General features: G+C 63.1%; 5 protein-coding genes across 5 annotated transcripts; all 5 read right to left on the bottom strand.

Annotated features, from left to right (window-relative positions):
* Nucleotides 1–490: 490 nt before the first annotated feature.
* LINJ_06_0650 (hypothetical protein, unknown function) lies at nt 491–6,220 on the bottom strand (the record flags this gene model as incomplete). The annotated part of the gene is made up of 1 exon (XM_001463108.1): nt 491–6,220. The coding sequence occupies one exon, from the start codon at nt 6,218–6,220 to the stop codon at nt 491–493; it is 5,730 nt and encodes a 1,909-aa protein (XP_001463145.1).
* A 1,627-nt stretch (nt 6,221–7,847) lies between these two features.
* Nucleotides 7,848–10,880, bottom strand: LINJ_06_0640 (conserved hypothetical protein; the record flags this gene model as incomplete). Its single annotated transcript, XM_001463107.1, has 1 exon — nt 7,848–10,880. One exon carries the CDS (start codon nt 10,878–10,880, stop codon nt 7,848–7,850), a length of 3,033 nt encoding a protein of 1,010 aa, XP_001463144.1.
* Nucleotides 10,881–12,606: 1,726 nt separating this feature from the next.
* LINJ_06_0630 (putative carbonic anhydrase family protein) lies at nt 12,607–13,527 on the bottom strand (the record flags this gene model as incomplete). The annotated part of the gene is made up of 1 exon (XM_001463106.1): nt 12,607–13,527. The coding sequence occupies one exon, from the start codon at nt 13,525–13,527 to the stop codon at nt 12,607–12,609; it is 921 nt and encodes a 306-aa protein (XP_001463143.1).
* A 1,240-nt stretch (nt 13,528–14,767) lies between these two features.
* On the bottom strand, nt 14,768–18,868 carry LINJ_06_0620 (conserved hypothetical protein; the record flags this gene model as incomplete). Its single annotated transcript, XM_001463105.1, has 1 exon — nt 14,768–18,868. The coding sequence occupies one exon, from the start codon at nt 18,866–18,868 to the stop codon at nt 14,768–14,770; it is 4,101 nt and encodes a 1,366-aa protein (XP_001463142.1).
* Nucleotides 18,869–19,740: 872 nt separating this feature from the next.
* LINJ_06_0610 (conserved hypothetical protein) lies at nt 19,741–24,264 on the bottom strand (the record flags this gene model as incomplete). The annotated part of the gene is made up of 1 exon (XM_001463104.1): nt 19,741–24,264. The coding sequence occupies one exon, from the start codon at nt 24,262–24,264 to the stop codon at nt 19,741–19,743; it is 4,524 nt and encodes a 1,507-aa protein (XP_001463141.1).
* Nucleotides 24,265–25,756: the final 1,492 nt, after the last annotated feature.

The raw sequence follows: 25,756 nt of genomic DNA, 5'->3' as shown, positions 1-25,756 counted from the left end.
ATCGGGGTCCCAGTCGAGGCGTAGATCAAGGCGGTGCTGTCGAGGTGGTAGCGCTGAGCTCCGCCCATACCGTTGTCATCGTCGCGCGCCACCGCGGTTCGCGCAGCAGAATCCCTCCTGTGGCCCTCGCTCTCTCCTCGGCACCAGTGACGATAATCAATGAGGAAGTGGCGTCCTATCCGCCACATTGGCGGCGCTGTCATTCGTGTCGGGGGTCTTAGTCGGCAATGAAGAGAAAACGACGAGAGGCGGGCGAAGAGGCCGTGCATGTCCTTCCTTTCGAAGATGCTGGCCTCGTCATCGCCCGTGTCGCGCACGGTGCTCAGTGTGGCTGCGGATGGTCGAGAACGCTGCCTCGCGGCGACTGAGTCCACAGCACCAGATCCGCTATCGCTGCCATCGCCGTCGCCCGCCCCGGTGATGATCGCCAACGACGACGCGATGCTCTCCAGCGCACTGCCACCACCCGCGTCGACACACCGCCGCTCTGCTAAGACGGGGAGGGCTGCTTCTCCTCGTGAGGGGAGCGATCCCGCCGAAAGATGCAGTGACGTCGAGCCGCGTCTTGAATCGCGGTCTCGACGTGGCGCGCCCGGTAGTCCTCCTCCGTCGCCGTTAATAGGATCAAGCGCGCCTTCAGTGAGAGCCGCACCGCCTCGTCAAGCCGCTGCAGCAAGTGCATGCGACGCTGGTTGAGGGAATGGGTGCGGAAGTACGCCTCGGCGGTGCCGTTGAAGAAGAGGTACGCGACCGCGAGGTACGTGGCGTTGAACTGCCCCAGGCAATCTGGTGGCTTTGATGGTGACGGAGACGGTTCAGAGCCGTCGTCCGGTGTCGTGGTGGTGGCGGACTCGGGTGGCCGTGTCGACGACGTCTCCACGAGCAGCGCCGCCCCCGGCTCGGCCGAGATCAGCTGGAAGAAGGAGTCCGTCGACCACGGGCTCGACCGCTCCAGAAGCGCGCGCATCGCCAGCTGCAGCATGGACAGGCGCTCCTGCAGTTGCCGACGCTGGAGGAGCGTCTGATGCCTCGCCGCCAACCTGCCGTGGGACGTGTCAAGGTCCATGGGGCCATGTTCCCACCCGAAAAGATGGGCGAGGAAGAATGGCGTGTCCGCGTCGTCGTCGCCGTCGCCGTCTTTCTCGCCCGCCCTCGTGCTGCTGGCGTCATTTGTTGGCGCCGTGGCGGGGTCTGCGGCATCGGTGGCCCGCAACGCTGAGAGCCTCGAAAAACAGGATGACGATGACGACGACCGGAACTGGGGAGAACTACTCTGGAGCACATCGTGCGGCTGGTGCAGCAGCTCCACAACAGAAGCGAGATCACGCGGAAGTGGAATGGGCTCACGCATCTCGTCGTCGTTCGATGGAGGGTGCGACGCGGATGCCGAGGTTCTGGCGCGGCTGCCGCGAAGGGCCTGCAAGAACTGCCGCTGAAGGTCCGCTGTAAAGCGCCATACGGACAGCGCGGCGCTGTGGCGAAGCGAGTGCAGGAGCGGCTTGCCGTCGTCCGTGTACCCGTATGGAATGGCAGACATCTCATCACCCAGCACCCCGCCCGAGGCACTCCTCTCCGTGACCGCATCCAAGACCCCCTCCACCGAGCACTCAGCCACGGGCTTCGTCACCCTATTCTCCAGCGCCGGCTGTCGCGTGCCGTTGGCGCACATGGGATTGCTGCCGTCGGCCAGCAGCTGCATGTAGCGCTGGCCGCTGATTTCACAGCGTCCGTAGCGGAGCGCCTCCTCCACGATCGCGTCCAGCAAGCGCTGACGCAGTGTCTTAACCTGCTTCCGCAGCGGCTCGATGATCGCTTCCTCGATGATGTGCATTGGCGTGCGCAGGAAAAACTGCAGCGTCAGCGGGGCGCCCTCAATGAACCGGTCAGGGTCAGGGCGGAAGGAGACGTCGTGCTCAAAGAAGGTCTCGTCCACCCCGGAACGGGTCCAGACACTGCTGTCGAGGCGGTGCTGGCGACTGCGGTGAAGTCGGTCATGCGATCGGTGGCTGTCGGTGGTGTTGCAGGGTTCGCCGTGGTCGCCTGGCGTGCTGGTCGCGTGCGTTGGGTATTGCTGCGAGAAGAACGAAGCCGTTTCGCTGCTGAGCTGCCGCGACACTGCCTCCGCTGGGCTATCGGTGTCCGCGCTACCAGCACCCCTGACACCGTCATCGCTGTCAACCCCCACATTGCTGCTAGCCGCGGCAGCCACCACAGCCGCCTTCGCGCGCGCCTCCATCCACTGCCGTCGTTGCAGGCGGTAGACAGACTCGCGATGCGTGCGAGTCTCTAGCTCGCCTGGGGTCGACGCTCGCCTTGACTCCTCCACGAGCAGCTGCACGGTCGACATCGGCGAGGACGGACCGCTGATCAGAAAGTCGTAGTGCAGATGCTCCACCCCGATGCGACTGAACGGGTTGTCAAGCACGCTGACCACGCGATACGTCGCCGGCGTCGGCGAGGCTGCCTCTGACGCCAACGAAGGCGCTGCGCTGGTGCCCACGCTGCTGCCGTCATCTCCGTTGTGGGGACGCGGGCCCGAGCGTGTCGAGCTGTCTTGTGGCTGCCCTTCGCCTTCTGCCGCCGCCCATGCACCGTTGGGCCCCCTACGAACGTTTCCGCTGTCGCCATCCCCGCCGCCATCGGCAGCGGCGCCGCCATAAGGCATCGACGGTTCTCCCGCAACCCCCTCCGTGGTGGACAAGTTCACGACAGGCATGCAGCCCCACCGCGACCGCATACGACGCGCGTGCTCGTGCGGCGGCGGCTGCCCTCGCGACTTTGGGAAACTCAGGGGCGTGAGGCGCAGTAGCGTCTGCGGAAATAGGTACGGGCGGCTGCCCTGCTTGCGTGGAAAGAGCAGCACCGGCGGGCTTTTCCGCAGCAGGTAGTGGCGACACGCCGGCGTGCCGGAAAGACCCTGCGTGCCGGTTGCGCTCCCACTCGCGTCGCCAGTACCGCCCGCTGATCCATCCCCCTGCACGGAAGCTGCGTCGTCGCTGACATTTTCTGCGCCTCGGCTGTCGCCGCCGTCGCCCTGCGCCCCTGAGGCCATCGCAGTTGTCGTCGCCAAAGTCGTCAAAGTAGCTGCGACAGAGGCGTCTGCAACACGCACATCAAGCGGCTCGCATAACCCGTCGGCACTGTCGTGCGTGAGCGACAGAGCAGCAGGTGGCGGCGAGGCCGGTGCGGTGTGCTGCTGCTGCTGCTGCTTCGGCGTCGACAGCGTAGTCATTGCTTCAGTCAACGGGGACATGGAGGCGGAGGGCCCATTCCGGCGATGCATACGCTTCCTCTTTCTGAACTGCAGCGCCGATGCAGAGTCGAGCGCTGCCGACGTGTGAAAGCTGCACAGGCGCTGGTGATAGAAGTAGCTCGTTCTGGCACCCAAGCCACTCTGCACTAGTGCAGCATCGACAACAACGTCGTTGTCCATCGCCTCCTCGTCCTCCAACTCCTCTTCGGTGCTGTCGCCTCCTGCGGTGGGGGCAGTAACGCCACTCGTGTGCGGCATCGCCTGATAGCGCACATCGCACAGGTGGTCTGAGAACAACGCGTCAATGCGCTGCGCAGACATGTTAACGTGAAGCCGGTACGTCATTCTCTGGCTCCAGCTGAAGATCCGCTCCACCAGAAGCTGCTTTCGATGCCGCACGCGGTGAAGAGAATTCTGCAGCGCGTCGAGGAGGACGCTGGGGCGGTTGAGCGGAAACGTGTTGCTTTCGTCGATGATGTAGCGAGCGAGCAAGTGGATGCGGTCGTTCGGACAGAAGCGTGCCTCCTCCGCGCTCATGAAAGGGTGAAGCGACGAAGACGAAGCAGCTGTGGAGGAGGTGTCGGCGGCTGCGGCGGTGATGGAGGCCTTGCGCGCCGCATCCGTGTACTCCTTTGCCTCTCCACTGCCTGCCTTCGTCTCTGTCACCGTTGCGGTCTGCACTGTTGCATCCTCACGGGCTTGCGGCCGATGAGTGTTTCGCCGCTGCTCTCTCCAGTCCTGCAGACTGTCACCGCGGCCTTGGTCGCGCTGCGCTCGCGCGTCGTGAACCTCGTCCTCGGCGGTCTCCGCCATGCTAGTGGCGTCACCACGTTGAGCTGGCGACGACATCGACCTCAGTGCTTCACGAATGTCGTCCGGCCGGCCACCTTCGTGGGCGAGAAGACGGAGAAGGGCATTGCAGTGCTGCACAGACGTCAGACCCCAGTCACCCGCGGGGAACGCCGCCGCGGGGTCTGGCGCGGTCGATGTTGAGTCGAATGTCGACGAGTAGGTTGATGTAGATGAGCCAGTGAACGCCGCCGCGCTTGTATGTGCCTGCAGCTCCTCATGCCCCTCTGCATCGCGGGTCACGCCAAGGCTGCCGGCGCCGTTCGCCGTTGGCGCCTCCACCGTCTCCGCTGCTTCGGTCGCATCTGCCTCGTCATAGTGGTCGCTGTCGTCGCCGTCGCTTGACCCAAACCCCCAATACCGCTCGTGCACGTGGTACGTGTCGCGGTCCATGTGCCGCCACACCGTGTGCGTGACGTTCCGCAGAGGATAATAGCCATCGATGATGGCGACGCGAACTTTGTTGTCACGCATGTGCGTGATGTCCGCCGGGCCAAGCATGCCCTCCAACGATGGCAGCGCAAGATCACGGCAGAAGAGAGGAGGCTGGCAGCGGTGATGGGCACCGCCACAGCTGCTGCTGCTGCTGCGGTTGCCGCTATTCATCATAGCTCCCGTAGAATTACTCGGCGGAAACCAGCTGGAGAAGACGCCGCCAACGTCGTCGTCGCCGCGGATGTGCGTGATCGGGTCCAGCACGCCAGCCCGCAGCAGCGAGCAGGTCGTCTTCACCATCAAGCCAATCCACTGCACGTAGTTGTACGCGTTGAACAAGTCGGGAGAGTAGAAGAGAGCCAAGAGGATGTCGTCGTCCTGCTTGTGCTCGAGGTGCTCGACCGCTTCTTCGATGGGGTGCATGGGCACGTAGGGCAGGTACCGCACCCAGTCCAGAGAGGTGCGAAGGGTTGGGAGAGCGGCACACGTGGCTGCCGCCGGTGATGCTTTCGGTGACGCATCGTTACGGGTCCTGTTAACAACGTAGTGTGCATCTCCACCTCCGCAGCAGCGGCAGCTGCTGGTGCCGTTGTCACTGGTCCTTTCGCCATACCGCGCGATCGCAGCGGCCTTCATGGCGGACAAACATGCGTGCTTCATCCGCTGCTCCTCCTTGTACGCCTGCGCAAGCTGGTGTACGATTTCACGGAGCGTCGGGTAGCTGGAGCGGTACTCCCGCCACCGGGTTTGCACGTTGCCCGCAAGGTTGAGGGTGACCTCATTCTGCGGTGCGACTTCGGGGTTCACGGCAGCCGATGAGGCGGACGCAGTGGCGCCGGGAGTACCTGACACGCTTCGTCGCGTTGCAGATGGCGGCGCAGCGTTACGGCCAGTGGAGGATCTGCTGTGTGAAAACCACCACGATGACGAAGGCGAGCACAGGCGGGTCCACGATCCATCAAAGGTGGGAGTGCAGCCGTCCATTTGCCGAGCGTCCTCGTAACGGCCGCGCCCGCGGTCCCCCCGTGCCTCTGATCCGCCGCAGACCACCTCCTCCATGTGCTCCACCACCCCGTCGGCGTCGGCGTCGCTCACGTCGTCGCCATCGTCTCGCGGAGGGCATGCGGCGAGATGCCCTTCTGCGTTATCTACCTTCCACAGCGCGTCGCCTGCACTGGAGACATTAGGTGCAAAGTCCTTACACTGTGGCAGCACGGGTGCTGAGAGTTTATCTTGCGCACGTAACCAGTGCGCACTCACAGCCGTGGCGGTTTCCATCCGGCCGAGAAGACCGCTGGAGAGGATATCCTTGCCGCAGCCGTGGCTGGTACTTGTACTTGCCGGTCTCGCAAGCATCTGTGTCAGGGCGACCAGCACCACGAGAGCGGACGAGACACAGAGCAGTGTCCATCGATGCCTGAGGCGTCTCCCTTGGTGTCTGCAAGACAACCGCACCCGCCCTACCGGCGCCGCCGACGGTGACTGAGGCGACAGCGACTGCAATGACGACTGCAACAACGATGAAGAGCCATACGAAGGGGCATTTTCGGGTGTAACTGCAACACGGCGACGGCTGACTTCTGCGCCGCCGGCATTGCCGAGAGCACGAGACGGATGCGCAGGAGGCGCGGCGGCGCACAAAGTACGCACACCACGCGTCTGCCGTCGATGAAGTCGCGGCATGTGTTCGTACGCTGTTGTTAAGTGAGCTCAAAGGCATGGAAAAGAGGAAGAGAGGCGTGCAGCGGGACGGGAGTTGGCTGATGGCGTGGTCGACGTGAGACGCTCTGCCAACGCTGCCGGGGGAACTGGAAAGGAGAAAGGGGGAGGGACAAGAAGACACAGAGAACACACACACTTGCGCGGAGCCCTCAGTGAGAGTGAGAGTGAGAGAGAGAGAGAGATCGCGATGGAGAATAATCAGACAAGGGCGTCCAGCGACACTCAGCCACGAGCTCGAATAGGAGTGCGAGAGAGTGTGCGAGAGAGAACAGTGCACAAACATAAACGAAGAGAAGCTCAGACGCATACACACACACACGCGCGCGCGCACGCAGCAGCGGTGGCGGTGATCGTCGTCTTAGTGAAGTCGTGCTCGTACGCTTAAGAGAGAGGAGGAACGATAATAAAGAGAGTTAGTGGTGTGCGCGCGTGTGTCTGTGTGGGTGTGGGACAGTGTGATAGAGGTGTGGAGAGAGCGAGAGCAAGATGGCTGATGCAGGGAATGGGGGGAGGGGGGATACAATTCTAGCGTATAGGCAGTAGCAGTGGAAGGTAGTAGCACCAAGAGGGGTTCGAGCCCTCTCCCTCGGTGCTCGCCGGTGCAGTCGCGGTCGGCAGCGCTCTCCTGCGATAGGGTTTCTAAACGATAGCTGTGTACGCCTGTGTTAGTTAATGATTGTGCGCATGCGCGCATGAACTTCGTGACTGGACCGGCGGATCAGGGATTCGGCCCCATCATCATCCTTCACATAAAAACGACCGAAGCGCGTACGCCAAGAGCAGGGAGGAGGAGCAATGGTGAGAAGACGTGTTCACCGTCAAGCGAAATGAAGAGAATGAAAGGTGGGCGTGGGTGGGTGGGCAGCCGATCCATCAAGGCCCATGACGCAGGGAGAGGAGGATAGGGCCAGAGATCGGGGAAGGTCCCCAGAAGGTGGCGAGAGATCGGGCAGGAGGTGTGGCGGGGAAGTCGCGTTAATCACCATTACAGCGCGCTCCCGCCCCTGCTCACGTACGACATGTTTCTTTAAGATGAATACCAACGGCAGACAGAGAGGAAAAGAGAGAGAAGCACGCGTGCCTCCAACGGACGTGCGTCATGGCGGGGCAGAGGCCAGGAATCCGGTAACAAGGGAAGCAGCGCCCCTTAAGCAAGCAAGGGGACGCGAAAGCCACAGTCGCGCGGCATTAGCGGCCCTACACACACGCGCGTGCGCCTACATGGCGCGTGTGCGCCTCCCTTTTGGAGGCGGAAGTGCCTGTCTACGTTCGGCGAGGTCCTCTGCTTTTTCGGCAAGTAATGAGGATGAGGAGTGGGTGGGGGCGGGCCTCGTCGTTCGCTGAGCTTCCCTGTCTTGGCCGCCCCCAGAAGGCGGGAGAGGATGCCGACGACATCCAACAAGAAAAGGCAGGCGCATCATACGATGATCAGTCGCGCCGTGTGCGTGCGTGGAGGGGGTGGGGAGGGTGCGAAAAGGTAGCGAAGGAATGCAAGGAATCGAGCGTGTCATTCACTTGTGCACACGCACCTCCCGTGCCCTCCACCTCCTGACCCTCACGGTGCTCATACTCAGGGCCGCGACTGCCCTCAGCAAGCAAAGAGAATCTCTCCATACTTGCCGCTGACGCGCCACGGCAGCCCTAGCTCCTGGTCCAGCCTCGCCTTCACGTCGCCAGGCACGCCGACACAGCACTCGCTCTTAATCGTACGGATCGAGCACACTGGAACGACCTGCGTTGGCCAATATGCCGACATCACCTCGGCGAAGGTCGGTGCGTCCATCAGCGCGGTTGCCGGCGTGTCCTGCGTCAACTCCGCCACGATGGACTGCTCCAGTGCGCTGTAGCTCTCTGGCGCCTTGCGCAGGTCAGGCCTCTCCTCCTTCGCCAGCGTCGCCAAAAAGTCGGTGCGGTCCCAGTAGCGGTCGCCAACCAGGCGGCGGTAGTTAAGGTCGCCCTTGAAGAGCACCAACCCGCTGCGGGCCTGGGCGTGCGCCTTGTTCATGCGGTAGAGCCCGGCCGCCGAGGAGGCAGGGCAGGCCGTGTCGGCCAGCGCCGCAGCCACACCCGACACCGCCATCGTCGTGGCAGCATCACGAGCAGAAGTCGGTGCCGACACGCACTGGGTAAAGAAGTACAGGTTTATCACACGCGGCGGCAGGTCTCGGTACTCGGACGGCTGCGTCCACACGGTGTCGGCGTCGACAGCGAAGGCGCCACGCGCGAAGCAGTCCCGCACCTGCGCAATGAACGGCTCCAGCACGGCTTTCAGCGTCATCCGCCTCGCCGCATCCGGCTCGAAGGCCTCGCTTGTGTAGGAATCCTCCAAAGCGGCGAGTGTGAGGTCGAAGTCGCGCGGCGTCACGTCGGAGACGTAGTACGGCATTGGCTTGACGTGAAACACGACACGCGCGTTGCCGGCAGCAGCGGCAGCGCCGAGCTTGGCCGCCTGGTTCACGTACCACAAACCAAAGCACAGGTCGGAGATGCACTCCACGCCAACGTTGTCCATGACGACGTCCACCTGACGAGTACCGTTGCATGCGTCGCCAGGGTCCAGCAGCCGCTGCAGGTAGGCCTCCACCTTGGCCACCTCGTTACCAACCAGGTTCGCATCCTGCGCCAGGGACGCAGCCTTCTCGGCCTCCCGCAGCGCCGCCACATCGCCTGCGTGTGACTTGTCCTCGCCGCCCGCTGCCTTGCCATGCGAGTCGGCCAGCTGATCGAGCGTGAACATAGAGAGGTCGATGCCGTTGCCCCAGAGCATCCACCGCAGCAAGATGCCGCCGTAGTCGCGATCGGCGCCCCATGGTTGGCACGCCAGCATCGGCACCACGCGTACTTTCAAGAAGTCCATCAAGACATCGTGCTTCTCGTGGGCAAAGATGTCGCGATATTGGGAGAAGAACGTTGCGGCTGGAGGGATGACGCAGCCGCTCGGCTGCCGCACCATCTCCGCGTATGGCACCTGCCTAGCGGGGCGATCGCTGCCGGGCTGCACGCGTCGTACCACGACACTCTCGGCGATCGAGGCAGGCCGGCACACCAGCGGCGCCACGTTCCGTGCGCTCTGCATCGCGATCGCCGGCGGGCTGACCAATCCCGGCGTCGACGTAACGCGGCACTCCTGCGAGAACAGCGGGTTGTGCAAGGCGTGCTGAGTGACAACGTTGAAGGTGGCCGCCGTCCCCGCGGCGGCTGTCACATCCTCTTCCGCTGCCCCCTCGGCCACGTCCTGCATCATTAAGCACTGCCACAGCACATGGTAAAAGTAGATCTCCCCATGCAGCCACGGCAACTGACCCCAGCGCGGCACAATAAGATGCTCCTTGCCCTTTGCCGCCGGCGGGCTCACTCGCCGTGCCACATCAGTGGCGTTGACTTTGTCGTATTCAGAGACGTATGCGTAGTTGCGCAGCCACGCCGGCACGCACGCCTGACCCGGCAGCGGCGGCACCATGCCGTTCGCCTCTACAGCGCGCATGAGCTCAATGGCACGCTGGCGTCCCTTCTCGGACGCCGCGGACGCGTTGCGCAGCTCCTCCAAGGTACGCCTCAGCACGGAAGGTATGCGTTTTACCATCGTGACGGAGCGGAACTCCTTTGCAGCCGCATCGCGGAACCGCACGAGCGTCGGGAGTCGTGCGCCAGGGTGCTCCATGGCAAGCTGGAAGAGCTCTCGCAGCTCCGCAGCGTTCCTCCACAGGCCAATATGGCAGCACCCGCCAACGTCGCCGGCGACGCCGTTCTTGCTGGATGCCGGATGCGGCGCACCGGCGAGGATGTGGTGGATCGGAAAGTCGCGGCGGGCGAACATGTAGTCACGCGGCCGCAGCACGTTCAGCACGGGGCAGTAGTCGTTCGCGCCATCGCCGATGAAGATGACAGTTGGATCGATGAGCGACGTTGTCTGCAGTAGACGTTCGATGATAATGGACTTGCACATGTTCGGCTTTCCGCCGGCGAGGCAGCACTGACACTGGTGGCCGTGCGGCTCGTACCAGCACACGCGCGACTTGCGCGTCATGCCCGGGTTGTGCATTGCATTACGGTCCGCCTCGTCGTTCACGTTGAGGCTGCCGGCCGGCCGGTCTGCGCCATAGCAAACGTCCAAGCCGGCACTCTGAGACACGCCAGGCGCTGTCAGGTCGTAGTACGGGTTGCTGTGAATCTGCGACATGCACTCCTTCACACCCGGGAGGCGCGCATCGAGCGCCGCATCAATGAACAGAAGGTTCGAATCACTGGCAATGTTCATCTCTATAAAACCCGGCATGTTGTCCTGCACTGTCGCCGCACGCGCATCGCCAGGTGACGCCGGCCCAGGCGCCGCGACGACGTACTGCTTCTGTGCATCTCTCAGATACTGAAAGACTTCGGGCATCTTCGGGTCGATGGTAACACTGTCCTGCGCCGCCTTCCTCAGCTCCTCCTTGTGGAAGGGCGCGATGATGGTGTCCATCAGCTTCGTCCACTGCATTCGATTCTTCTCCAACATCATGCGCCGCTGCATGTCGCGGCGGCCCAGCGCCGCTGGGATGACCTCATCCGTATTGCAGTCGACAATGGTGTGGTCAAAGTCAAACACGACGAGGAAAGACTGGCGGCCGATGCCCTTCATTGAAAAGCTCTCTGGTGTGCGTGTGTGTGTGTGTATATGTGAGCGATGCGGGCGAAGATGGATGCGTGCGCGTGTGTGTGTGAGGGCGAGGGGAAGGGCTGCCAATCGACAGAACCCTCGTCGGAAGGGCGCCACGAACTCGCCAAACGGAAGAAAAGAGAACGAAAGGGGGGCATCAGCACAGAAATGTGAGGAGATGAGGGAGAAGGTGGAGAACCGCCGCGGATGATGCGGATGATGGCGGCGATGGTGATAACGAGAAGGACGACAGCGGAGCGGGGGAATGGAAGGGGGGAAGTTTGCACGACGGCGAAATAGAGCCTTCCTCGTTTGCTAGTTGTCCTCTCTGATTTTATTCTTATCCCCGTGTGTGGGTGCGTGAGTTGGAGAAAGCAACACAATTCTGAAGAGAATGAGAGACACCAAACAGGGAAGTATGGGGAGGAGTGCTGAGACGATGTGCCCATTGCCTGCCAGAGAGCGACATACACGTTCCCTCCAGCATGCTCACTCTCCGCCATGCAACGCGAGCTCTAACGTCACGCCATGCCGCTCCGCCCACCGCGCACCACCACAGACCCCTGCCACAGGTGCCCCATCCGCCTGGTGCCAAGCAGCCCTGGGGGCACGCGCGCACGGCAGCAATGCGCCGACCCAGTCGTCTCAGCACCGCCTCTGCCTCGAGCCCAGCCCACATGCCCGCTGAGCAGGTCGCCTCACAGCCGCTCCCCCATTGTGCCGGTCGCCACCCCTGGTGCATCCCCCTCGGCGTGGCGCTCAGGCTGCCCCCCACCAGTGGTCAGTGTGAGGGCCGTGCGGGGTGCGTTCGAGCCACGCTGGCACTTCGCCCATCACATAGACGGTGTGCAGGCGTGTGCACGGTCGCAGGTCGCCCCGACGCAACGCCATCCAGGCCCTCACCGCCGACATCAGCAGCGATGCATCGCGCGGACCTCCGCCTACGTCACAGACACCTGACCCTGTCACACACCAGAGGCGAGTTCGGCATTCGGCAGGCATAGGAAGGGGAAGGGGAGAGGTAGCTGAGCGAGAAAGAAGAGGCCGTCGCTTCGCGCAGCTGCCCCCACTCAACCCTTCATACCTCCTCCCTGTGCTCAAGCCCCCGCGCACACGCGCGCATGCCTTGGCGGTGGCTGTGTCCTCGTCTTCCAGAGATGATAATCATCTTCCTCAGCGAAAGTGAGGGCGTCAGCTGCTCCATAGAGGGTGGGCAAGAACGTGCACGCAAGCATACGTGCAGGCACTCAGAGATGCTAGAGGGCCAGAGAGCGCCAACCGAGGGGTGAGGGGAAGGTGATGAGGCACCCACAGAGGTGGTGGGCTCATGAAAGGCGCACAGCAAGAGGGCATGCGAAGGGGGCAGGGGCGAAAGTAAAAAGAAGCGAAGTCAGAGAGGCGAGTTGTGCGAGCGCGTCGAGGGGAACGGACCACGCCGAGTAAGCGTTTGGCGCACATGCACGGTGCCAACGGAAAGAGAGAGAGCCTATTGTACGTTTACGTGCAGCACCGCTGCAACCTTCGACTCCGCGGCCTCCCTCTGCCCTTCAGCGCCCCCTTGCCCCCGCGCAAGCTCGCCACTTCATCCATCCATGATCACCCCTTCCCCAAGGACAATCCTCGGCCCCCTCCTCCTGCCTCTCCATCTGCATGTATCGCACGTCACGTAGCAGCCGGCAGGCGAACGCGCAGAGGAGGAAAGGAGCAACTACAGCTGCCCGTAGCGCCAGAAGAGTGCATCAGCGGCGTTGTGCAGCTCCTTCTCCGCGTTTGACCGGCGGTTCAGCGTCAGAAGCGGCCGAATCAAGCCATCCTCCAGCCCGTATACCCAGCCATGAATCTCCACCTCGTTCTCGGGCTTGTTCTGCGACGGGCGGTTCTCGCGCTTCGCCGCGGCATCCTCTGCGTTCTGCCTTGACCATACACGCTGGATCAGGTGCGTCTCCACAACGTGCTCCATCTGCGCCAGGACATTCAGCTCGCACAGGGCGTCGAGGTGGTTGCGCGTGGGAAGCTCAGTGAGCATGCGCCGCCAGTGGCGCTTCTTCACTGCCGACACGTGCAGGATCCAGTGATCAGCAAGACCCACGCGGTCCTCGTGCAGGGCGGCTGTCACGCCACCGCACTTGTAATGCCCCGATACAATCACGTGTTCCACCTTCAGGCAGTCGATTGCGTACTGGATAACAGCGAGCGCGTTGAGGTCGCTGTTGCAGACGATGTTCGCGATGTTACGGTGAACAAAGATGTCGCCGGGGTAGAGACCGACGATTTCGTTGGCGGGCACGCGGCTGTCACTGCAGCCGATCCACAGGTACTGCGGCTTCTGCTGCTTCGCAAGCTCCACAAAGTAGTCCGGGTTCAGCTGCACGATCTCGCCGGCCCAGTGCTTGTTGAAGTCCAGCAGCGGCTGGATACCGCTACCGCGCGGCGGCTGCTCACGCTGCACAGACTGAACAAGGCGGCCGCCAACGAGGCTAGCAAGCTTTTCCTTCGTGAGAGTCGCATTCGCCGAGGGTTCCGACATGTTGCGGTTGCACAGCAACTCCGGTGTGGTGGAGAAGTACATGGAAGGCACGTCAAGCGTCGGCTTCGTGGGGTGCGGGCAGCCGCAGCTGCACAGCGACATGGGTGCGCTGCAGGGTGACGCAGCAAAGAGGTCGCTGCTCCGCGACAGCCCTGCGGAAGCTTGGCGTGCACGATCGTTCTGGTGGGGAGAAGGATACGGTGGATGCGTCACCTTGGAGTGCGTGCGACGCGACTCGACGACAGCCGCCGCCGATGGGAGCATCGAAACGACCCCAGCCGCGGCGCCGGCAGTGCGACGCAGCGCGCCCCCGGAACCCAAGCCGAGAGGCTTAGCGAGCATGTGCTCAAGAGTTCGTGCGGGTGTTAGTATAAAGCGTGTGCAGTCGCGTCGCGGCAGACCGAAAGGAAGGTGATGCTCCCCCACACGAAACGAGAGTGTTGACGGCCAGACGGAGAGGAAACAGGCACAGGAAAGCAGCAGCACCTGCGAGGTGATAACAGAGGAGTCGGGGAGTGGAGAAGGGAGAGCAGTGTAAGCCGAGAGCAGTCAACGTCTGCGCGCGTGTGTGTGTGTGTGTGTGTGTCGTGAGAGATGCATTCGGGGCGTCTAGAACAGCAGTGAGCCGCAATGCGCGCGTGGCGAAGGTACGAGCATGTCTGTGTGTGCGTGTAGGCCGGATGCCGGCTGCTAGCAGTGCGTCGGTGAATAATGATACTAATCCACAGGGACGCGCATGTATGGCAGATAGTGTGCGTGACGGAGGGTGCAGCTGTGTGGAGTGCCCATCGGAACTAGGCGCGCCACCAAGCACATGCGCGGACACATACACGGGTCCAAAATGGCAAGAAACGGTGCGAGAGAGCCGGAGAAATCGGGCAGAATGGTGATGGCCGGGACTGCAGCAGTGGGAAACCGGGAGGGCCCGCGAAGCAAAGCAGCAGAGCTGCGCTGTGTGCGTGCGCGGGCGCCAAGATGCAGCACACAGAGTCGTACGCGGCGCGCACACAACCGTTGGCAAGCAGCAGCACATGAAGAGAAGCCGACGGGAAGGGGTAGCTGGACTAATACGATGGAGGGAAGCAGCTCCGCTCAGAATGTATCACCGAGCAGCTGTCCATGAAGCAGTGGCGGCTGTCATCTGGCTGGCGCACAACACACTCAGGCACACGCACACGCACACGCACACGCATATATATATATATATATATGCGTGTGCGTGTGCGTGTGTGAAAAGGCAAGTGAGGCACAGCAGATGCACCTCTGCGCTGCAGAACAACTCCCAGTGAAGCACGTCGCTTCACGAAGCATCGCGAGCGGTGCCTCCCTCCTCACCGAGGCTTCAAGGCCGATCAGCTGCACAGCGGCCACCTGCCACCTCAGGGTCGTGGTGTTGCTCTGGTGCTTGGTGCGCGAGCCCACATCCTGCCACGTAGGGCCGCGCCCACCGCAATCGGCATGTGTGGCACAGGAATGTCTGCCCCATAAAGTTCCGCTGCACCGGCGCAATGCACTCCTGGTGGAAGAGCGAGAAGCACGAGGCGCACTCCAGCACGGCGTCCTCCTCTCGCAACGGCGGCAGGCGTGGCCGGAAGCGCAGCAAGTCGTACAAAGCAGCCTGCTGAGCACGAAGCTGCTCTAGAGGCACAGAGAGAGACGTTCTCGCCGATGCATCCGTCCGCCGCGCAGGTGCCGCGTCGGCATCGGAAACGCACTCGGGCACCACGCTTGTCGCGCGATCAAGCGCATCTGCCGGCGACGGCAGCGGTGGTGGTGATGCTGCAGCAGCACCCAAAACAGCCCTCATCTGGTGCTGCCGCGTCAGCGGCGAGACGAGCAGCGGGATGGACGGCACCTTTCCCTTACCGACTGGCGTTGCTGCCCACCGCTCCGCAGCAACGGCGTGGTTCGCGTCGGCGTCCGCGTTGGTAGGGGCTGCGTCGGAGGGCAACGGTGGGGATAGCGCGAGGCCTGAAGAACAGTGCGGAGTTGATTGCGCTGCGGCTATCAGCTGCCGCGGGGGAGGCGATATCTGCGTAGCACGCGGGTTCACATGCATGTGTGGTACGTGCACGCCTTCCGTGTCTGGCACTGCCTCTTCTAGTAGCGAGAGAGACGGCGCCCTTGGCCGCGGACTGGAATGTGACGCTGGTGATTGTGCCATCGGCTGCGCAGGAGCGTCGTTCGTGGCAGCAGCACCTACTTCCATGGCTGGTGGTGGACAGAACGGTGATGCGGTGGAATCGGTGCGCACGTCGTCGCCAAACAGTAGCCGCGCATAGCGATCCCAGCTGCCTCCACGGCCAAGCACTAGCTTACGCACAACTTCCTCGAGGCTGTAGCGCGAAAGTCGGCGACGCAGCGTGGCCGCTTGCTGAGGTGTCGGGATGGCAGACGGCAAGAACAATGACGATGCCCACTCCTCGTACACGCGCAGGGAGGTCGCGCCAGACGGTGGGGCCGCGTTCGCCCAGCCGCACCGGCACAGCAGCCGGCTCCACTCCTCGGCCTCCTCGACAGCGTGTCGGCTCCCCCGCAGCGCGACGCCGGCACGCGAGGCTTTGTCGGCGCGAGTACCGTTTTCATCGCCCCACTCACTGTCGTCGCTGTCGTCAGAGCCGACTGCGCGCTCACCACGGTGGTGCCTATCCTGCCTCCGATGGCGGAGAAGTGTTCGGGATGCCGCGTCCTTGTCGTACTCGGCTCGAGGACGCTTCGGGCGGCCACTGGTCACTGATGCTGCCGCAGGAGAATCAGAGGCGGCGGACTCGGTCGGGTGCGCCGAGAGAAAGACACAGAAGTCCGTGGCGGCTGCGATGCGCTGCGTGAGCGCCGTCCACAGCGCCTCCGCTGACGCTGCCGCCTCTTTCGCGCTGTCACCAGCTGTGCCACGGGCGTCAGCGGCGGCGCCGCCCGTTTGCAAGTCCGCATCAGCCTCCACAGCGTCAACCCTAACGGATGTATCCTCGGCGCCACTGCGTGTGACAGAAGTGGCGGCGGCGGAGCGGTAATCGGTCGCCGAAGTATCGGCCCGCATTATGTACGCCCCCCAGCGCTGCTGCAGCGCGGTTACTCGGCACGGCGCCCCTTCAGAGCCACTCAGCAACGGTGTCGCATATCGGCGGCCACGTCCTTCGCAGGCGAGATGATCTGTCAGAGCCGCCGCAATCTCCGCCTCATCGCCGTCGGTGCTGCTGTTCTCCAGCACAGAGCGAACTTGCGCTCGCCATGAAGCGCGGTCATCACACAGCGTTGACCACCACAGCACCGGCTGCTTCTCCTTGACCAGGTCATCGCACACGGGGCAGCAAACAGTGCCGTTGAGGCTGCCGTGACCTGAGCGGGCAGCGGCGGTAACGCCAGCGCTCATCTCACGAGCCTCGCGGACGACTGCAACGCAGTAGGCGACGATGGCCTGCACGGCTGGGGTGGGGCGTACTCGTGGCCAGGCGCCGCCACCGCGGCCTCTGCCGCTAGTGACAGACTGGGTCGGTTCCACACTCGCTACGCTGTCGTCGCTGCCAAAGAGACCGTCAGCGTAGACGAGAAGCCACGCACTGCAGATCAGCAGCCGAGTAAACAAGAAGCCATCCGTGACGAGGCTCGGTGAAGGAGGGAGGAGCAGCGGCGGTGATGACGTGCGCAGACGCGCCGGGCTGAAGATGGAGCCGGCAGCACCATACAGAGACGACATGTAGGCGAGAAGAGAAGCAGAGGAGGGAGGCGTCGCGTCGCAGTTGCCTGCAGTCGAGTCAGGCGGCGTTTCTGAAGCCGGCGAGAAAACGGTGGCGGCGGTGCGAGCCATACCTAAGGTGCCACTCATGCGTGCCATCGCTTCCACCGTGAGTGCCTCACCACCGCCTGCGAGCGCGATAGTGGTGCTCGTCTCGGCAGGAGCTGGAATGGCCCGAAACAGCAGCGGGTACCGCACCATCATCTGGAGTCGACCCCAGTGCAGCGCATCACATGCGTACGTGACGGAGGCGCCGAGTGCGACAAGATTCAGCCCGCTGCCCGATGAGAGCATGGCTGGGGGGACAGCGGCTGAGAAGAGGGTGTGAGTGCCCATTGACAAGGCGGCCGCATCGCCGACCCGATGTTGGTCGCTGCCACAACTGTTCTGCTGCTGCTGCTGTGTGGCGGCCTCGGCATTCAGAGGCACATCAGCGGCTGGGTCCTCTGCCGATAGTGCCAACGCGTACAGTCGCGTAAGCACGGCAGCGGTGTCGGCCGCTTGCCGGTCGTGTGCAGAATCGCCCTTGACGGCCAACGGATGGCGACCCTGGGCCTTTCCCGTGCCGATGTCGCCGTCGCCTGGGCTCGAGCCCCGACTCTGCGAGCTGCTCTCACTGCTGATCCCGCTTGGCCAGCCACCGATCCCGGCGTCATCCTCAGCGCCGTCCACGCAGCCGGGTCTGCGCGTACTCGAGAGCGGCAAGGGATTCGTGCGAGTGCTGCCAGCTACCTGCTGGCCACCCCAGCCACCCAAACCGTCGTTGAACAGCATCGATGCAGCAGGCAAGTGCGACGGCAGCAGTGAAGCCGCTGATCGTGTCGGACGTGTGTGCAAGGAGCGATCGGTGTCACCCGGAGCAGCAGCGTCACGTGCCATTGCTCGAAGCCCGGACCGGCGCCCTCCTTTCCCCGGGCCTGCAGTCAGCTCCTGCGCGCTCGTAGCCGTGGCAACCGTTACCGCACCGGTGAGTTTTTGCAGAGAAGACGAAACGACGACGCCACCCCTTTCATCCACGGCGGGCGCGCCCACCGGAGTGCTGTCGAGTGCTGCTGCCGTCGTGAGCGTATTTGCTTTGGCCGACGCTCCCACAGCGCGACTTGCATCGGGCAGCCGAGCGTGCACCTCAAAGACGTCACTACGTCGCAGTCTCTCCGCTGCCGACATGGTCTTGAAGAAGAAACATGCAGCAACAGCCTCCGCCTGCCGGGCCGGCAGTCCAAAGGTCGCGGTAGCGGTGGCTGCGGTGCTGGTGGTGGAAGTGGTGGTGGAAAAGGGCGAAGCGGATGCGGAAGCGGCTGGTGCCGGTGCCCTTACCACCCCTGTGCAAGCCAAGGACGACGTTGCGGCGCCAGTGCTTGCTGCTGCCCTAGTGGGGATGCCACCTGCGAGCACTGTAGGTGCTGCGGTGGAGCGCATTAGATGGCGACTACGCCCAAAAAAACGCACCACGTCCTTCACCACGACCGGTGGGACAGCGACAGGGGCGACGAAGAGAAAGCTCGGTTTGCGTGGGCGCAGCAGCTGCGCTCGTCGCACCAGAGACGCCCACAGATTCGGCTCCAGCGCCATGACTGCCGCGCAGACGCAATACGCGGCCTCCTCGGTCGCACTCGCCGCCCCGGCGCCGCTGCCACCGCTGCTCGTGCCAACGGAAACGATGTCGATGGTGCTTCCACCGGGGCGGCGACACAGCCGGTAGAGCGTCATGGCGTGCCGCACCACCGCGTCGCAGGCGCGTTGCAGATCATCAAGACCAGTGACGGCCTTGGTCTCCGCTGATGTCGTTGAAGGGTGAGTGGTAGCCACGCGCGTCGCTGCCACCACGCTGTTGTTGTTGTTGCCTGTGCTGGTATTCGTGTGCTTGGTGCCATCGCCAGCCGTCACAAGGATGATCTGGCTAGCAATGGTCACACACGCCTTGCGCACATACTGCTCCTGCATGTGTGCGTGTGTGCTACGATGAAGAGGAAGTCCGCCTGGTCGGCAACACGAAAGGCGGATGCACACAGTACTGCTACCGCGGATCGACGCGCTTGTGTTCCTCTCCTCGCCCACACCGCACGCAGCAGCAGTTTCAGTGATGCGCGCCTTGCGTGGGGTACGCGGATCTGTCTTGATGCAAGTCTATCGAATCGTGTACGCCTATGCGTGCGTGTGCGTGTCTCGCTGCGGTGCGCCGTGAGGTGAGGGGGGATGAAAGCCGGTGGTAGTGGTCCGGCGGAAAGATGGGAGAGATGGGGAGGAGGAGGCAGCGATGACGTGGGGAGGGAGGAGGGGGGCATAGTCACAAAGGGCGAGAGAGAAAGGCAGGAGGCAGGGAGAGGGGGGTCGAAAGGTGGCGGCCGCCGTTACAGGCTAGCTGCCGTCATCGACGGAGTCCCAAACCCTCTCCCTCCCCGCGGCCAACTCGTCTCACCACTTGAACAACTCTCAACACGCTACCCAAGCGAGCGGGCGTGTGCCCATGCGCTACGCGTTGCACGTTACTCGCGGTAAACTCGGCCTCCGTTTGGCTAGGTACGTGTATGCTGTACGTGCCAGCGGCAGCGTACACGCAGGCCCACCCACGCTTCTCCCCATCACGCCCCTGTGTTGGCGCGCAGTCGCCGCAGCAGCTCCACCGCCGTCGTGGAACTCGTACGCGAGGCGCCGGCATGGACGAAGGATGCCGACGAAGGTGACGGAGAATAGGCATCGCCAAACCGCTGCAGTGGTCCACCACCGCCACCGCCATGGCCACCGCTGGCGCGACCGCTAGAGGTGCTCACTGTGGTCCCTCGAGCGACCGTGCCACCTGCGCTGTGTCCGGTGGCGTTTGCGGACGCTGTTCGTGAGCTAAGAGAGCGGTGAGAGCCTCTGCCACCCGTACCTTGAGCAGATATCCCAGCGGAGACACCGAAAGCGGATGCCGCCGCCCTCACCGTAGACACTATGGCGGGAGACGAGGTCGCGTGATGTGGCGGGCTGCGCTGGTGCAGGTTAGCTGCGCCGTTGCCACGTGCTGAAGCCCCGCGCGCTGACGGGGCAGATGCGTGAAAGGCATTCGGGGCGCCGCTGCGGCTGTTGTTGCCTCGTCTGGTGGCTGCGGCGGTCTCACTGCCAACAAACTTCGCCAGCATCTGCGGCGAGAGAGAGGAGGCGGGCTCCTGTGGCGCACTCCGATACAGCGCCGTTGCGGTAGGCTTCTGCATTTGCGGTGGTGTATGCTGCCCGGCGGCACCATCTCGTGCTGCTGAGGGTCCAGTAGCTGCGTAGGCGAGGCTCGCACCACTTTCAGCGGCCGTCGTCGTCGCTGTGGAGGCCTGGTAGATGTAATGCGACGACGTCGGCGGCGTGTTGTACGGAGGAGTGAAGGACAACAGCACCCGAGGAGGTTCAGCAATGACGACGCCACCAAAGTCGCGAGACGCGCCAACGGAACCGCCCCAGTCATCACCACGGCGGACTCCGCTGCGGTTGTCACTGCTGCGCATGTGAGCGCTCTCCACGCGAAACATCTCTGCGGAGTCATCACCGTAGTACGATGGCGTTGTGCCGCGTACCGGTGTCACATCCGAGGATGCGAGCGTGGACGAGGAATACAGCCGCGGTGCAGCGCGCGGCGCAAGCGGTGGGGTCGCCGGGGACTGCATGCGCGGAGGCGCCGCCATGTCTGCACTGCGGCTGCGGATCGCCGCCGCGGCTAACGCACGACTACGCGGCGTTGATGACTGTTGCGCTCTCAGCGCCGTCTGCATCTCCTCCAGCGTTGTCAACTGCTGATGCGCCCATGATGCAGCGACACCATCCTTGTGCTGGCGATGGTCCTCCGTGCGTGGTGAGCGGCCACCCAAGGTCGCCGTGTACGCGCCACCGCTGTTATTGCTGGTGTTACCACGAGAGCTTGATCGGCGTCGCTGCTGGCGCGGCTGCGGAAGGAAACGTTCCGCCGTGTCATGTGGAGAAGACGCCGCAGCGGCGCTAGCCGAGGCATCGACCGTGGCAGCGTTATGCGGTCTAGTGGAGGAGCGATAGCTGTCTGGCGAGTGCAACGATTGAGAACGGAAGAAGGAAGGCGCGGCCCTGGTCGCTGCTGTGGCTACTGCAGCATCGGCAGCAGCTCCCGGCCCCGTGCCAGCGCGGCGGGCCGACGGAGGCGTGCGCAGTAGCGACAGCGCGCTGTACTTGCTGTGGCTACGACCACTGCCACCGTTGAAGCCTGCGCCAGGGGAAGCCACGGCACCGCCGGCTGCACCCCCCACGTAGCCCATGTTGGGTAGCGCAGGGGAGCGCATGGGAGTCTCCATGTCTTGGCACGGGGAGGCGTGCAGCGGGGGCGAGAAAAGTTGTCGCTGCTGTCGTTGCTGCTGGGAGGTCGGCAGTGGCGAGCCATGAGCCCCCTGCTGGAGCGTAGCGGCAGCTGAAACCGAGAGCGACGCAGACGGGGACGTCGTCGTTGGCGCCCACCCCCACGCCGCGCGTGTTTCGAATCCTCCAGCAGGTGTAGCGTGAATCGCCGTCGGACTTGCGCTCCCTTGGCTTGCCATGCTGATGCCACGCCCATCATTCTCTGCTGCATCCAGGTCTACCTCCACCACGGCAACGCGGGATTCGTTGTTGGGGTGATGGCCGGTCGATGCCGCCGCCGTGAGTGTCGCAACACCGCCTCCAGGGACGCTCTCGACGTCCACATGGCGATCCGTGGTGAGCGCTGGCAGTGTCTCCGCCACCACTGACGGCGTAGCAGCGCTTTTCGAGAGCAGTCTGTCATCCGCGGTGGTGCGACACGCAAGAGGAGACAAGCCGAGCAACTCGTCGGCAGCAGCAACGGAGGCCGCCGTGGTGGTGGCTGGGGGACTCAAATGGCTACCATCGCGGACGCCTGCCGGAGTCGCTCCGGATGCGGCAGGCACGCCTGCAAGCAGTGCGCCCGCGGAACCTGCTAGCTGGTGCTGCTGCTGGAGTAGAGTTTGAATTAGCAGGCGGTCTAGCGAGTCCCCTTGTGGCACCTGCGACGCCATTCGCTGCTCTGCCTCAACGCTGTCAGCGCCGCGAGTACTCCCGTTGCGCGCCGTCGAAGTAGCCGAGGCATCGACCGCCGCTGCTGCCGCTGCATCCGATGGTAACGCTGACGAAAGCGTTGCCAACTTTGTCCCCCCTTGAGCTGGGGGCAGCTGCGGCAGCTTGAGCGCGTCCAAGTGCTCATGCGTGAGCTCGTAGAGCCCCAGCAGGACATTTAACTTGGACTCTCGCTCCGCCAGCTGCGCCTCGCGGTCCGCCAGCTGCGCCTCGCGACTCTGCCCCTTCGTGTCCGTGTCCCTCGCGTGCGGCAGCGTTGCAGACGAGGGTTGCGGCAGTGTGGCATCTGTGTTTTCCAGCCGCCGCCGCGCAAGCAGCAGGCGATCGCACGCTTCCTCGGCCAGGCGGCGGTAGTACCACGACTCCGTGCGCAGCCGCAGCGCCTGGAGTTGCAGAAGCTGCAGAGCGGTAGGGCACTGCGTTGGCGCTGCAGGGCCCGCGCTCGCCCCACCACATTCGCACAGCCGCCCAACCAGAAACGCCAGCTCTGAGCTAGGGGCTGCTGCTGCTGGTTCCGCGTGCCCGCTGCGACTCTGGCGCCCCCGCGCTCGCAGCTCCATCAAGAGGCTCATCAAGCGGCCCACGCTCGCCAAGTCCGACGCCTGGTGCTGCGCCTGTTGCGCCGGTGTCGCCTGCTCTGCTTCCTGCGCTGCGGAGAGTCTTGGCACGCTTTGCCGCGGAACATGTGCGCGGCCATCGCCCTGCTGTTGCAGCAACTCCGGCGATGGATGAAGGACGAAGAAGACGTGATGACACGGAGTGGCGGCGGTGACGGTCGCCTGCGGCAGCAACACGCTAGGCACAGCTGTCGAGCAGAAGCGCCGGAAGATGGCATCCTCCTCCTTGTGCATCGGCACACGATCATCATCAATGTTGCTGGAGACGGTGCCGGACACTGCCCTCCTCGCATCCTCTTTGCTGGCCGCCGCTGCCGTCGCTGCGGCAACATCAGCCCACGTCTGTTCGAGCTGCCGCGGCAGTGTTGGCGCGCAAGCCACGCACAGCACATCAGCTGCGGTCAGTTGACCGAACAAGTGAAGGCCGGCACTGTGCACAAGCGCGAGACTGGATAACAGCGACACCAGCAAGTTCCACAAGAACTCCTCTGGCCAATCCAGCAACGAGGTGGACGGTGCCGCGGCCGCCGACGCTTCTGGCAGCGGCCCTTCACTGTCCACACCGAGCAGGGCAGAGGCCCGTCGCAGCTGCTGCGCGAGGGAATACGACGACGTTGACGATGACGACGACGGCGGCGGCAGAAGCGAGGTAGAGCCTTGCCAACTACTGCCGCCGTCAGCGCTAGCGGCCGCCATGTGGGCAACCACCGTCGTCATGGCAAACGCGTCCCTGAAAGTGACCTGGTACCGCCCCTGCGCTGCCATCGCGTCCGTGGCGCATCGACAGAGCGACCACTGAAGCTCGAACGAAGACGTCGATGAGTCAGTTTCGCCGAGGTTGCTGGCATCCACAGTCGGCACAGTGCCCACGTTCTCCCCGGCGCCGGCATCGGGGCCTCCTCCGCCACTGCCGCTCCAGGAAATCCTATGTAGAGGCGTCATGCCGTACAGCGCCGCAAGCACCGCCGTCGGGGGAAGCGGAGAGGTCGACATCCAGCACGACTCCAAGTCTGGCACCTGTGAGGTCGATCCAGTGGATACCGATGTGGCGATGGCCCCCATCCTGCTCGCAGCTGCCGCTCGTCCCTTGTCGGCAGCACTGAAAGGCGCGAGTCCTTCGCTGGGTGAACGCGAGGACGCCTGGCGTGCCGCAGGTGCGGACCCCCACAGAGAAGCAGCGATGCCGCTGCTCATGGCGAAGACGCAGCCTTCGATGCTGCGCTGAAACTGAGCGTACTTGGAGGCGAGCACATGCAACTTAGACACTACGGCCGCCTGATCATCACGCGAGGAGTGCCTCATGCCTGAAGAGCAGCTCAGATACTCGCACATGACGTAGCTATCAGGATAGGATTTGAGTGCATCACCGTGCGCGGCTGGTACACATCCCCGGCTATCGGGGATGCGCAGAATACGTCTAATGTCCATCGTGCGCTGCGTCGGAAAGGACCACCAAAGCGCGCGCGAGTAAAAGGAAGACGGAAGGAACGCGGCGGGTGACAGCAAAGGGCGAAACAAGGAAAAAGACGGTGACAACAGATGTGGTGCGGCACCTGTTCCCTTCCCCTAGCCGATCCCCCTCCCCCAATCTTGTGTGTGCAGCCTTCTATCCAGCTCTCAGGCACACTCTCTCTCGCCCTCCTCTCGGAGGGGGAGGGGGAAGAGTAGTCCTCGGAGCGATCAGCTCCCCCGTGGCACCCGATAAAGGCGCCACACCAGAAAGAGACGAGCGGGGATGTAAATGAGGCGGCGTGATGATCAATGTCGCCACGCACACACACACACACGCCGCCGGGGCAGGTTTCTATCGACTCTGCGAGTCCAGCAAGAGAAAGAGAGGCAAAGCAAAACAAAATGGGCAACGCCGGTGCGTTCCTCCTGTCGCTCTCTCGCCCTCTCGCCTTCTGTTTTTCCCTTCGAGAGTCTGTGATGGCGAGCCCCAATCTAGGCGCAAGCACGACAGAAGGGGAAAGGCAGAAGGTGCGTGAGTGCGCGCCTTGGTGTGCGTTCGTCACACGGGGCGCAGAGGCGGTCCGACATCCCCGCCGAAGCGCTCTCTCCTTCCTCGTCCTCCCTTGTACACGGCGAACGCTGACTCAAAGCTGTGCACACAACAGGCAAGCGAGGGTAGGGAGAAGTCACTACGAGACAGGCAAACAGTTTCCGTGGAGAGGGAATAATATCGCCGACAACGAATGCGAGGCTCTCGTTGTGGAAGGTGTATGCTTCCTCTTCCCCTCTTCCAAGAGATGAGTACGTGGTTAGCTTTACATGATGCTCGCGTGCACGAGACGAAAAGCGCAATGTCCGAGTATGTGTTGATTTATTTTCCAAGCCGCAAAAAATCAAATATATATATATATATAACGAGGAATCATAGAGTGCAGATGCGAGTGGGTGCAAGAGGGTACGCCCACGCAGTAAAATCAAGAAAGAATATGTGTCAGATCAAAAGATGGAGAGAGAGGGAGAGGGAGAGAGAGCGAGACGGGAACGGTCAACGGGAAGGTGATGGAAACAAATGCGTGAAAGTGATGTGCGGGGCTGCATAACGGCACCCATTACAGAAAAAATCGCAAAAATGTTTGCCTCTCCTCAAGCCGCTGGCAGACGATAGCTCTCCTGCTGCTGCAGTGCCGAAGGCAGCAACGCAAGCAGGGGTGGGACGTTCATAGCGCCCTCTTTCCTCAGCTCATTCCTATCGGGAGGCGAAGCAGGGATAGAACGTCGCGAGATGGCGTCTCGCCAGCGCTTGAAGAGATGGAAAAGTGGCGGCGAAGCGTGACGCTTGAAAGAAGAGATTTGGCTGTCCCCTTTCCTCCCGCAATCAAAGTGCTCCGGCTCTCCTCCGGCTTCACAGCGCTGACTACTTTCTTTCACTTTTCTTTTTTCTTTTTTTTTTCGTAAAGGCGCAGGAACT

Source organism: Leishmania infantum, chromosome 6 (genome assembly GCF_000002875.2).
Source record: "Leishmania infantum JPCM5 genome chromosome 6".
In the NCBI taxonomy this organism is placed as follows: Eukaryota; Euglenozoa; class Kinetoplastea; order Trypanosomatida; family Trypanosomatidae; genus Leishmania; species Leishmania infantum.
This window is presented reverse-complemented; position numbering and strand designations above follow the sequence as displayed.